Consider the following 13,368-nt stretch of genomic DNA (forward strand, 5'->3'; position numbering starts at 1 on the left):
TTAAGAAAATGTGGCACATATACACCATGGAATACTACGCAGCCATAAAAAAGGATGAGTTCATGTCCTTTGTAGGGACATGGATGAAGCTGGAAACCATCATTCTAAGCAAACTATTACAAGGACAGAAAACCAAACACCACATGTTCTCACTCATAGGTGAGAATTGAACAATGAGAACACTTGGACACAGAGTGGGGAACATTACACACTGGGGCCTGTCGTGGGGTGGGGGGGAGTGGGGAGGGATAGCATTAGGAGATATACTTAGTGTAAATGACAAGTTAATGGGTGCAGCACATCAACATGGCACATGTATACATATATAACAAACCTGCACGTTGTGCACATGTACCCTAGAACTTAAAGTTTAATTTTTTTAAAATAAAGTAACCTTAATTGATCCCTCAAATATCCACCACCCTTTTCTTTTTGTGTTTTTTCTCCTAAATGTCTTTCTAGACTTTCATGCAGTGCAGAGTATCTATTTACTTTTTAAAGTGAAGAACTCAGAAAGAGTCACATCTGGCCAGGCACGGTGGCTCATGCCTGTAATCCTGGCATTTTGGGAGGCTGAGGCGAGTGGATCACCTGAGGTCAGGAGTTCAAGACCAGCCTGACCAACATGGAGAAACCCCATCTCTACTAAAAATACAAAATCAGCCGGGCGTGGTGGTGCATGCCTGTAATAGCAGCTACTAGGGAGGCTGAGGCAGGAGAATCACTTGAACCCGGGAGGCAGAGGTTGCAGTGAGCCAAGATCACACCATTACACTCTAGCCTGAGCAACAAGAGCAAAACTCCATTTGGAAAAAAAAAAAAGTCTCTTCTAATGCAACCTACAGTATCATCTTTCTGGCTGTCACTTCACACTGTTGTTTCATACTCAGCTTCTGGTGAACTAAAAGCTCAACTTCTCCCATGCTCCTCCTGATCACTTCAGCCCATTAGAGATCTCCACACACTTCCCTTTTATTTAAGTATCCATATACTTCTCCATCGCTTTCCACATTAGTGTCCATATTTCTGTACAAATCTCCATGGTGTAAGTTTTTCATCATCTGACCTGTGTCTCTCTTCCTCCCTTCAGCAACTTTGCTAATAATTTCTCATTCTGATTTGTGGCCTTCAAATGACTTCTTTTTCTCTGCCTTCTGAAGAAGCTTTCCTCATGGATTGGTCAAATGTCATCCTCTGACTTAAGGGATAAGCTGACAATGCCCTAGTTTCTAATAAAGTTTCCTAGATACTTCAAGCCTTAATATTATCTTACCTGGAATCTCCTCTGCAGAGACTCATAGGAAGACAAGCATGGAAGTGAAATGCAGAGGGCAAGAGAGGTCCACGCTGACCCACGTGTTGGCTACTGGTGATCAAAACAAGCCTTTTCTGAGGTGCTCACCAGACTTCCTTCCCTAAGCCTGGAAATTTCCATTTACGTTACATTTTGGTGGAACAGCATAGGAGAAATTGCCCCAGTGCAGTCATTGCTGTTTGCACTAATTACCCTAATGACAGAACATCACCAGGACTAATGAGACACATGTGTGTTCATATCATGAGCTCCATCAACACACATCAGGACAGATTAAGCAACTGAACTTCTTTAGCCTCTACTAGTCAGGCCTTTGAATCACACATATGCTTCCTCTGGTTCTATACGTATATTTGAGACAACCCTCCCTTCGAATATCAGAGTTTGGGCAATAGGAATTTCCATTAATATCACTTTATTAAGAAGGTAAACTGAACACCAGTTTAATCGTGAATGTGCCCAGAGTCAAAATAAAATCTGTTATGGATTTCCATTGTTTTGGATCTCTCAAGGCACTCTCTTCTAAGCTTTACACCTCCTCCCCTACTTAATAAAATATAAATTTGGCTTTCTGACTGCATAAATGTCTTCTCAATAGTAATCATGGGGGTTAGAGTAAGAACATTCTTGGTCTGATGTGAGCCAATCATAAGAAAAAACGGACATCATCTGGGAGAAATAAAACATCCCCCTAACCCAGAGGACCTATTGAGGCAAATTGAGGACACTAAATAGAATGACGTCGGGGATTCCATCCCAGAAGACACATCTTGCATCACTTCTGGAGACCATTACTCAAGATGTCAATTAGACTGTGCTGTGCGCACTGAGATAGGCATCCCCAAAGGGCTTTACTTGGAGTTTGTTCCAAGTGATCAGGAGAATGAGATATTTTGTGGAGTGAGCCTGAAGATAACAGAATATTTTCCTCAGGGGCCAATTAACTGTGGAGATAAACAATCCTTAGAGTCCATTGATTGTTTTTCATTTGGGAACCCAGATTTCTGTAACCCCTTTCCACGCAACCCTTTTGAGAAGACAGTCTGGGCGGATCACGAGGTCAGGAGATCGAGACCATCCTGGCTAACACGGTGAAACCCCGTCTCTACTAAAAAATACAAAAAACTAGCCGGGCGAGGTGGCGGGCGCCTGTAGTCCCAGCTACTCCGGAGGCTGAGGCAGGAGAATGGCGTAAACCCGGGAGGCGGAGCTTGCAGTGAACTGAGATCCGGTCACTGCACTCCAGCCGGGGTGACAGAGCGAGACTCCGTCTCAAAAAAAAAAAAAAAGAGAAGACAGTCTGAGTAATAATATCTAGTCTCTTCCACAGCACCCTTTTGAGGGTTTTCCATGTGCCATATCATAGGAAAGAAGTCAAGGAATAGAGACAGGTAGTTCCCATCCTAGCTGTTGGTTGTACTCCAATTTCATAGACTACATGAATATAACATGTCAAGAGATTTCAGGTCGAGTGCAGTGACTCACACCTTTAATCCCAGCACTTTGGGAGATCAAGGTGGGTGGATTACTTGAGGTCAGAAGTTTGAGACCAGCCTGGCCAACATGGCAGAACCCTGACTCTACTAAAAATACAAAAATTAGCCAGGCATGGTGGCACACATCTACAGTCCAAACTACTCAGGAGACTGAGGTAGGAGAATCACTTGAACCCAAGAGGTGGAGGTTGCAGTGAGCTGAGATCGCACCATGGCACTCCAGCCTGGGTGACAGAGTAAAACTTCATTTCCAAAAAAAAAAAAAAGATTTCAGATACAGAGGGAATAGAAAAAAGTGGCATATCCCTACCTCCCCTTCTTATGCACTCCCATATCATTCTCATACCCTGCTCTTCCTTTCCATTATAGGGATATGTTGACCTCTTCTTTGTTTCTCCATCTCAACTCAAATCCTAAAATGCTTTGCTTCACTGATATTCGCTGGTTGTTTAAAATTGTGTGGCTCTCTCTCTCTCTCTCACTCCTGCTCTCACTTTGCCTTCTACCGTGAGTAAAAGCTCCCTGAGGCCTCCCAAGAAGATCATCGGATACAAGCACCATGCTTCCGGTACAGCCTGCAGAACCATGCACCAATTAAACCTCTTTTCTTTATAAATTACCCAGCCTTGGGTATTTCTTATAGCAATGGAGGAATAACCTCATACAGATTGCAAATAATTTCTCTCATTCAATAGTTGGGCTTTTTATTTATTTTTTATTGCTTCTTTACTGTGCAGAAGCTTTTGAGTTTGATGTCATCCCACTTGCCCGTTTTTGCCTTTTGTTGCCTTCCTTTGTTGTCATACTCAAGAAATCATTATAAAGGCTAATGGCTGGAAGCTTTTCTCTTATGTTTTCCTCGAGTTTTATGGTTTCAGGTCCTACATTTAGGTCTTTAATTCATTTTATGTTGATTTTTGTGTATGGTGTAAGATAAGGGTTTAATTTCTTTGTTTGCATGTGGATATCCAGTTTTCCCAAAACCAGTTATTAAAGAGACTATCCCTTTTTTTCCTTTGTTTTTTGTTGTTGTTGTTGTTGTTGTTTTGTTTTGAGACGGAGTCTCACTCTTTCGCCAGGCTGGAATGCAATGGCTTGATCTCAGCTCACTGCAACCTCCGCTTCCCAGGTTCAAGCAATTCTCCTGCCTCAGCCTCCCGAGTAGGTGAGATTACAGGCACATGCCGCCAAGCCCAGCTTATTTTTGTATTTTTAGTAGAGACGGGGTTTCACCATGTTGGCCACAATGGAAAAGAGACTACCCTGTCTTTATTGTACATTCTTGGCACCCTTGTTGAAGATAAGCTGACTGTATATGCACGGGTTTATTTCTGCACTGCCTATTCTGTTCTGTTTGGTCTATATGTATGTTTTTATGCCAATATTGAAGCGACGTCATTTGTCTGGGGAAATACCCAAGGTTCATTGTCTTGTGCTAAGGAAATCAAATATGAGGACACATACAAGGAGTGGGTTTAACAGCAGAAGTTTAATAGCGAAAGAAAGAAGAGAGAGCTTCCTCATGCAGAGGAAGGGAACCAAAGTGGGTTTCCAGGTTTGGGGTGAGATGCAGTTGACTTTATAGAGGGGCTTAGAAAGGCAGTGTCTGATTTTCACAGGGCCCAGGGGATTGTTTGGACCAGGTGTCCCATTTACATAGCTGTGATTAGGTTGGCCATCCCACCCTAATCTTTTATTATGCCACCCGGCCGCACCATGACATTTGCACATGTGGCAACAAAGAGAAGGGAGGAGAAAACCTCCATGTTGGATGTACCTGGCTTCCAAGTATCTCTTTTCTATTGGCACAGCTGCCAGTATTCACCTATGCAAGCTTCCAGCTTGTGTATCTATGCTTGCAGCTTGATTTTTCAGGTTGCTTTTTGTTAGAAAAGAAATGATGTGGGGGCTGCTTTTTAGGAAAAGGAAATTCCACTGAGAATTCTTTTATCTTACTAACTGCCTAAATAATTCCTTTTTAACTCCTATATTGGTATCATGCTGTTTTGATTATTGTAGCTATGAAATATAGTATTAAATCAGGACTTGTAATGGCCCCAGCTGTGTTTTTCTTGCTCAAAATTGCTTTGGCTATTTGAGGCCTTTTGCAGTTCCATATGCATTCTAGGATTTTTTTCTATTTCTATAATAAATACTATCAGGATTTTGATAGATAGTGCATTTAATCTGTAGGCTGCTTTGGGTAATATGAACATTTTAACAATATTATTCTTCCAATTCACTAACATGGAATGTCTTTTCATTTATTTGTGTTTTTTCCACTCCAAAAACAAAATAATACACATTCTTATCATCTGCAGTGGCACATACTCTAAAATCAACCAACCAGCCATGAAACAATTATCCACAAATTCAAAAAAATCAAAACAATACCAACGACACTCTCAGACCACAAAACAATAAAAATAGAAAACAATAATAAGAATAGCACTCAAAACTAAACAATTACATGGAAATTAAACAACCTGCTACTGAATGACTTCTAGGAAAACAATGAAATTAAGGCAGAAATCAAGAAATTCTTTGAAACTAGTGAGAACAAAGATATAATATACCAAAATCTCTGGGACATGGCCAAAGCTGTATTAAGCGGAAAGTTCATAGCACTAAATGCTCACATCAGAAAGCTAGAACCTCAAATTAACAACCTAATATCACACCTTGAGGAACTAGAAAAACAAGAGCAAACCAAACCCAAAGCCAGCAAGAGACAAGAAATAACCAAAATCAGAGCTGAACTAAATGAAATTCAGGTGCAAAATATACAAAATATCAATGAAACCAGAAGTTGACATTTGAAAGAATAAGATTGATAGACCACTAGATAGACTAATAAAGAAAAAGAGAGAAGACCCAAATAAACACAATCAGAAATGACAAGGGGACATTACTACTGACCCAATAGAATTATTAAAAAAAAAAAAAAAAGAGAACACCTCAGAGCATAACAAACACCTCCATGCACACAAGCTAGAAAACCTACTAAAAGTGGCTAAATTCCTGGAAACATACAATCTCCCACGACTGAACCAGGAAGAAATTTAAAATCCGAACATACCAATAACAAGTTCCAAAACTGAGTTAGTAATAAAAAGCCTATCAACCAGATAAAGCCCAGGATCAGAAGGATTCACAGCTGAATTCTACCAGATGTATAAAGAAGAGCTAGTGTCATTCCTGCTGAAACTATCCAAAAAACTGAAGGAGAGGGACTCCTCCCTACCTCATTCTATGAGGTCAGGATCATCCTGATACAAAAACATGGCAGAGACACAACAAAAAAAGAAAACTTCAGGTCAATATCCTTAAAAAAAAAAATAGATGGAAAAATTCTCAACAAAATGCTTGGCTGGGCGTGGTGGCTCACACCTGTAATCCCAATACTTTGGGAGGCCGAAGCAGGTGGATCACATGAGGTCAGGAGTTTTAGACTAGCCTGACCAATATGATGAAACCCCGTCTCTACTAAAAATACAAAAATTAGCCGGGTGTGATGGTAGGCGACTGTAATCCCAGCTACTCGGGAGCCTGAGACAGGAGAATCACTCAAACCCGAGAGGCAGAGGTTGCAGTGAGGCGAGATCATGCCATTGCACTCCAGCCTGGGCAACAAGAGCAAAACTCGATGTCTCAAAAAACAAACAAACAAACAAAATGCTAGCAAACCTAATCCAGCAGCATATCAAAAAGGTAATCCACCACTATCAAGTAGGCTTTACCCCTGGGATGCAAGGCTAGTTCAACATACACAAATCAGTAAGTGTAATTCATCACATAAACAGAACCAAAAACAAAAACCACAAGATTATATCAATACATGCAGAATATACTGGGAGTCATCCACCTGCCCTCCCACCTGGGAGTTGGGAGGGCAGGTGGATGACTACAAAGGGGATACACAGGGCAATGACAGTTGGTATTCTATTTGGTACTGGAGTGATAAATACATAACTCACGCATTTGCCAAAACCCATAGAACCATACATCAACAAGGAGTGAACTTCGATATACACAAAATTGTAAAAATTAAACAGGATGTTGGAAGAATTCCAGGATGAAATGCAGACTGTGAGGAAGAATCTAACTATATTACAAATCTATTACACAATCTCACTGAAGAATGGAGTGGTAGGGGAAGGAGTTGAATAACTGGAAAATGCTGTTTTGATGGGAAAACGTAAGGTGAAAAACAAAAGGAACTGTACACAAACACTATACTCCAGTTGATAAATTTCTTACTGGGATACAGGTTAACAATTCTGAATCTGCTTTGCGTGTATGAGGGGTTATAAATAAACAGATGGTGGATGATGAGAGCCAGGTTTCTATCAGAGAAGAAAATTACAGATGATAAGAAAGGAAGGAAGGCTAGAATGAATCTCATGGAGCTGGATTAGAGTTGGAGACATCAGTATTAATTCATGCTTCGCTGAATATATAGATAGGTAGACACAGAAATAATTCTAGAAGTGTTTGCATATATGGGTATTGTGACGGTTAATACTGAGTGTCAACTTGATTGAAGGATGCAAAGTATTGATCTTGGGTGTGTCTGTGAGGGTGTTGCAAAAGGAGATTAACATCTGAGCCAGAGGGCTAGGAAAGGCACACCCACCCTTAATGTAGATGGGCACCATCTAATCAGCTTCCAGTGCAGCCAAGACATAAAGCAGGCAGAAAAATGTGAAAAGGCTAAATTGGCTTAGCTTCCCAGTCTATATCCTCCTGTGCTGAATGCTTCCTGCCCTCCAACATCAGACTACAAGTTCTTCAGCTTCGGGACTTGGACTGGCTTCCTCGCTCCTCAGCTTGCAGACAGATCTTCATGATATGCAGGCACCACCACAAAGTGGACAACTGCAGCACTACAGCACCTTTCTAGGACATCCCTGAAGGACAGGAGGTCTGTTAGCTAATTCACTGCATCAGACTGACCTGTAAGGGTGTGTGACTTAAGGTCTGTCATGGCCTTAGGTCTTTCTTATAATTTGGTATCTTATCGTCACAGAGCCCATTTTGTTAATCCTGTTGTCTCTATTTTACTCTTAATGCTGGGCAGTTGTTGTGTCTAAACTCCAAAAGGGAGGAAATGCACCTGATGAATGTCTAACTTCTCAGTCAATCATGGCCAGAAATTTGTTTTGCAGGTTTCTCTGGAGTCCCCTTAGCCAGGAGGGGGTTCATTCAGTTAGACGGGAGGCTTAGGATTTTTAGTTTACAACTGGCAGTTTATTTTCAATCCTGTTTGTATATCAAGAAGCATGGAAAGAAGTTTATGGGTGGGGTTTTGTTTTGTTTTTCTTTTGGTCAGCTTTTTAAATAAAAATGAACACCTAGGTCCCATCCCATACCTGATGAGACTAGAGGGGTCAATATCAAGACTCAAGCACAGAGACGAAGGACTGTGAAGAATAAGAAGGGCAGAGGAAAAGAATTTTTTTTTTTCTCTGTTGAAGATGCAAGTTCTTTGCAATCGTATGAAGGGGGACTCATGAAGGCTTAAAAGGAAAAGTTTGAAATCATTGCCAACAGACGTAAAAACAAGTCGAGTGATAAAAAAGTTTACCATGCAGCTCAAAGGGCCCACTTGAAGGCAGAGAGCAAGGATTTGTAGTAGAATCAATCAACCTTTCAATAGCCAGAAGGAAGACAGGAGGGAAGGTACTGATGAGTTCCCAAAGGATTAGCTATTAGTAAGGCAAGCACTGAAGGACATCCTATGGGCAAGTGTAGTCACCATTTTCTAAGGTGGCCATAACAAACTTGGTAGCTTAAAACAATGTAAATTTATTGGCTAACCTCAGTTTTGGCAGCTAGAAATCAGAAATCAAGGTATTGATGGGGCCACGCTCCCTTCAAAGCTTCTAGGGGAAGGTTCTTCCTGGCCTCCCCCGGCTTCTGGTAGCCCCAGGTTCCTTGGCTTGTGACAGCGTAACTCCAGCCCAATCTCTGCCTCCATCTTCCAGAGCCTCTTTCACGTTGTTTCCATCTGGCATTTTTCTGTGTGTGTGTGGGCATGAGTGTGTGAACATATGCATACATTTCCTTCTTTTTATAAGGACACCAGTCATATTGGATTACAGTCCACCCAAATGACCTTACCTTGTTTACATCTGCAAATATCCTATTTCCAAATAAGGTCATATTCACAGGTAGCTCTTCAACATATCTTTTGGGGGAACATAATTCAACCTGTAACAGCAAATGTCCTGGGAAGTTGAGAACTCAGCAGAAACTGTTGAATGAAGGGGCTGAACAGGAAGACAAGCCAAGATGGCTGATGTGTAAGAAGAGGAAGAGGGGAGGAAGAGTTAGGGAAGATGCTGGAAGTTGTGTAAGAATCCTCACTACTGCCATTCAACCCAGCAATCCCATTATTCTGTATATGCCCAATACCCGAAGACATCATTCAACCACAGAGACATGCATGTATATATTCACTGAATGACTATTCACAATAGCAAAGACATGGAATCAACCTAAATGCCCATCAACAATAGACTGGATAAAGAAAATGTAGCACATCTATACCACGGAATACTATGCAGCCATAAAAAAAGAATGAGATCATGTCTTTGCAGCAACACGGATGGAGTTGGAGGCCATTATCCTAAGCAAACCAACACATGAACAGAAAACCAAACATCACATGTTCTCACTTATGAGGGGAGCTAAACATTGAGTACCCATGGACACAAAAAAGGGAACAACAGACACCAGGGACTGCTTGAGGGTAGAGGGTGGAGAAGGGTGGGGTATCAAAAAAGTACCTATTGGGTACTATGCTTATTAGCTGGGTAAGGAAATAATATGTACACCAAACCCCTGTGACATGCAATTGATCTACAGAACAAACCTGCACATGTTCCCCTTAAACTAAAATATAAGTTAAAATAAAATCCTTGTTAAATCTCTGCCTGAATGTCTTTATTGAAAATCTGGGAGAAAATAAAATGTTAGTAGTGCATAACTTTAATTTTTATATTTTTTGTATCTTACAAATTTTCTACAATGAGTACACATGACTTATATAAACAGAGAAAAGCAATCATTATCTTAAAAATAACTATCCAGTAACTGCTACAATCTCCTGAGTCCAGACAATCTAGAGCAAAAGGGTAGAGTGAGGAAAATACACACAGTATAAAAAACATGTAACAAAATCAAAACCTGAAACAAAGATCAACATCCAATAAATGCTTCCGAATAAATGGAGAGTAGATAAGAGCATGGGCTTTCACCTCAGACAAATCTGGATTTTAATCCCAACACTGCCATTTACCAGTTAGCCAATACTGAGCTAGTTACTCTGAAGAGTTCGATTTTCTCATTTGTACAAATAGGATTTTACTTTCCATCTCACCGAGTTGTGATGAGAATCATATGCAAGAGCATATGAAGAGGCTAGCAAAAGGTAAGTACTTAACAAGCGTTCCAACATTCTCATGATGACATGAATAACCCTGTACATACAATATAAGAACTTGATAAATACACAGTACAGTTAATAGCTGAGGGCAGAGACATGGTTGGGAAGAGAGAGAATGCAACATGGGCAGAGTGAGGGGGGATTCCCACAATTTTCTAAGACAGAAAAGTGAGGGAATCAGTAGTTACTGGAAAGAACAGGCAATGCCTGACTGGATAGAAAAAGATTCTATGCCTTTGTCAAATTTCACAAACATGACATAAGCCTATACTGTGGGATGTTCACACTATGTCCCTTTAGTGCCAGTTAGGGTACTTCAGGCTGCAAGTAACCAAATACAACCAAAATTGTCTTACACAATAAGGGTGTAATTATCTCATATAACAAGAAGCTCAGGATTAAGGAAATTTCAACAATTTCACAATGGCAACAAAAACTATGTTTCTTCTACCTTTCCACCATTCCTGTGTTCTGAGTTCCAATATGGCTGCTAACATCCATATGTCTTCCCTGCACATCTCTTTAAAACCTACAAAAAGATTTCCCAAAAGCACCTTGGAAAATTTCCTGTCCCATCTCCATTGGCCAGAACCACCTCCCATGGGACTGCCTCTTGTGAAGCACACAAAGGGTAGATACCAAATGGTTCCATTAGGGAGACCCAGAAGATGGACGATCCAGGACAGAGACATGAAGGGCAGAAGAGGGCCCGGGGATGTGTGTCCCTGAGCTGGACTACAGGGAAGGAGTTTTGGTCAGGGGAAGAAAAGCCTCATTTCCTGTCAGTCACTGGTGGAATGACTAAAGATGCTAATGGACTCAACCAAAAAAATGGCCGGAGGCATGAGACAGAAGAACAAGAAAAGGTGTGCAGGTGCACTCCGTCCACAGCACTGTAGAAGGAGACATTCCCAGTCCCACGATCCAGGTAAACCCCCACTCGGTGGAGAGCTGGCTCTTGCTGGGTGGGAGTTCCAGGGAAGCCTGTCAAGGGCCAACAGCCAGCAGCACTCCAATAAATCGCCCAGATGCCCACATCTGGGGACATTGTTGAACGATCAGTAATTCCCATGACATCCTCCCGACACACCCCAACAGCAACCTCCAGATTATCTCTTCTCTCAACTTCCCAGTAATGTTTCCCTGAGGTGAAAACGTTTTTTCCCAGGACACAGGGTAAGTGCTGAAATCTCTCTACATAAGCAGTCTTCTGAGGATTTCTCCATCCAGCGAAGTAGTTCCATGCTGTAGAAAACACTGGCCAAGAACTGGCTGATGCTGCATTTTTCACGTATCTCCCTTCCTGGGAGAACACGAGTTTGGGATGAGCTGTGTCTTCAGCTAGGTTTACAGCCACTGTGGGGAAAACGAGAGCTGAGATAAGTAGCGCAGCAGCTTATCATCAACCCTTCCCCAGAAATGCCCATCTTTTCCAGCATCAGTTTCATCTTGCTCCTTCTAACAAACACTCATGACTCCTCACTGGAGCCCAACTGATCCTCAGCCAGGCCTAGCAGGCCACAGCATGGCCTTTAGCAACCTGAAGTCCTCATTTCCCTTCTGCTCTAAAAGACTAAGCCCTAGGCCGGGCACAGTGACTCATGCCTGTAATCCCAGCACTTTGGGAGGCTGAGGAGGGGAGATTCCTTGAGGTCACGAGTTTGAGATCAGCCTGGCCAACATGGTGACCCAAAGCTGCTGACTAGCTGGTTCTTTGGTTAGATACACACAGATGTCACATACGACAGAAAAACAAGGTCTCTTCAGGGGTTCCAGTTGTTTATGGGACATCTCTACAAATCTCCCCACAAATCGTTCAAAACTGAGCTAATTATCTTTCTTACTCCCCCTTCTATACTCTCAGGACTAATCCACTTCACATGCAGACATCTTGCCTTCTACGTTCTCTCAGGTGTCAGAGTCACCTCCACCTGAACATCATGCTGTGAAATCTTTATTTGCGACTCTTTTTCCTCTAACCCTCAATAGCTAGTCAGTCACCAAGTCCTATCAATTCTACCTCTGCAATTTGTCACTCAGATTCTTTTCCTCCCCTCCACTCCCATTGCCACTGCTTTTACTCCAATCTCCAGCATCACTCAATGTGTTAACAACGTCCTCCCTGGCCTCCCTGCCTCCAAATTCCCTTCCCTCCGACTCTCCATGTCTCTTAAGTTTGAGGACTTTTTTAAAAAATCAGGAATGTATGCTAGAGTTTGACAAATGCTTTTCCTGCTTCAACTGAGACAATCACATGGTTTTCCTTTTTTCTTTTTTTTTACTTTAATGATATAAATTACATCAATTTTCAAATATTAAACCAACTATGCTTTTCTGGGATAAATCTCATATATTGTGATTATTATACATTATCCTTTTTGTATACCAAAGGATATATAAATTCGTTGTGATTAATATATATTATCCTTTTTTTTTTTTTTTTGAGACGGAGTCTTGCTCTGTCGCCAGGGCTGGAGAGCAGTGGCCGGATCTCAGCTCACTGCAAGCTCCGCCTCCCAGGTTTACGCCATTCTCCTGCCTCAGCCTTCCGAGTAGCTGGGACTACAGGCACCCACCACCTCGCCCGGCTAGTTTTTTGTATTTTTTAGTAGAGACGGGGTTTCACCGTGTTAGCCAGGATGGTCTCGATCTCCTGACCTCGTGATCCGCCCGTCTCGGCCTCCCAAAGTGCTGGGATTACAGGCTTGAGCCACCGCGCCCGGCCATATTATCCTTTGTTGGATTCAATTTGCTAAAGTTTTCTTAGAATTTAGGTATCTATGTTCATGAGAGACACTGATCTATAATTATTTTCTCTTGTAACATCTTTGTCAGATTTTGGTATCATGGTAATACAGGCCTCACAGAAAGAATTGGGAAATATTCCCTCTTCATCAATTTTCAGTAAGAGTTCTTGAAGAATTGGCATTTATTTCTTAAATATTTGGTGAAATGTTTCACCAAGAAAGCCATCTGGGGACCAGGCACGGTGGCTCACGCCTATAATCCCAACACTTTGGGAGGCCGAGGCAGCGGATTATGAGGTCAGGAGTTCAAGACCAGCCTGACCAACATGGTGAAGCCCCATCTCTACTAAAAAAAGAAAA

General features: G+C 41.8%; 1 protein-coding gene across 1 annotated transcript in view; it reads right to left on the reverse strand.

Annotated features, from left to right (window-relative positions):
- Positions 1-9,745: 9,745 nt before the first annotated feature.
- The window catches only part of TRIM4 (tripartite motif containing 4), a 32,051-nt gene continuing 28,428 nt past the window's right edge, over positions 9,746-13,368 (reverse strand). Inside the window, exon 6 of the mRNA XM_011943852.1 lies at positions 9,746-11,617. Coding sequence (XP_011799242.1) covers positions 11,034-11,617 — 584 coding nt within the window. The 3' untranslated portion in view covers positions 9,746-11,033. The remainder of the gene's footprint in view (positions 11,618-13,368) is intronic.

Source organism: Colobus angolensis, unplaced genomic scaffold (assembly GCF_000951035.1).
Source record: "Colobus angolensis palliatus isolate OR3802 unplaced genomic scaffold, Cang.pa_1.0 Scaffold222, whole genome shotgun sequence".
Classification (NCBI taxonomy): domain Eukaryota; kingdom Metazoa; phylum Chordata; class Mammalia; order Primates; family Cercopithecidae; genus Colobus; species Colobus angolensis.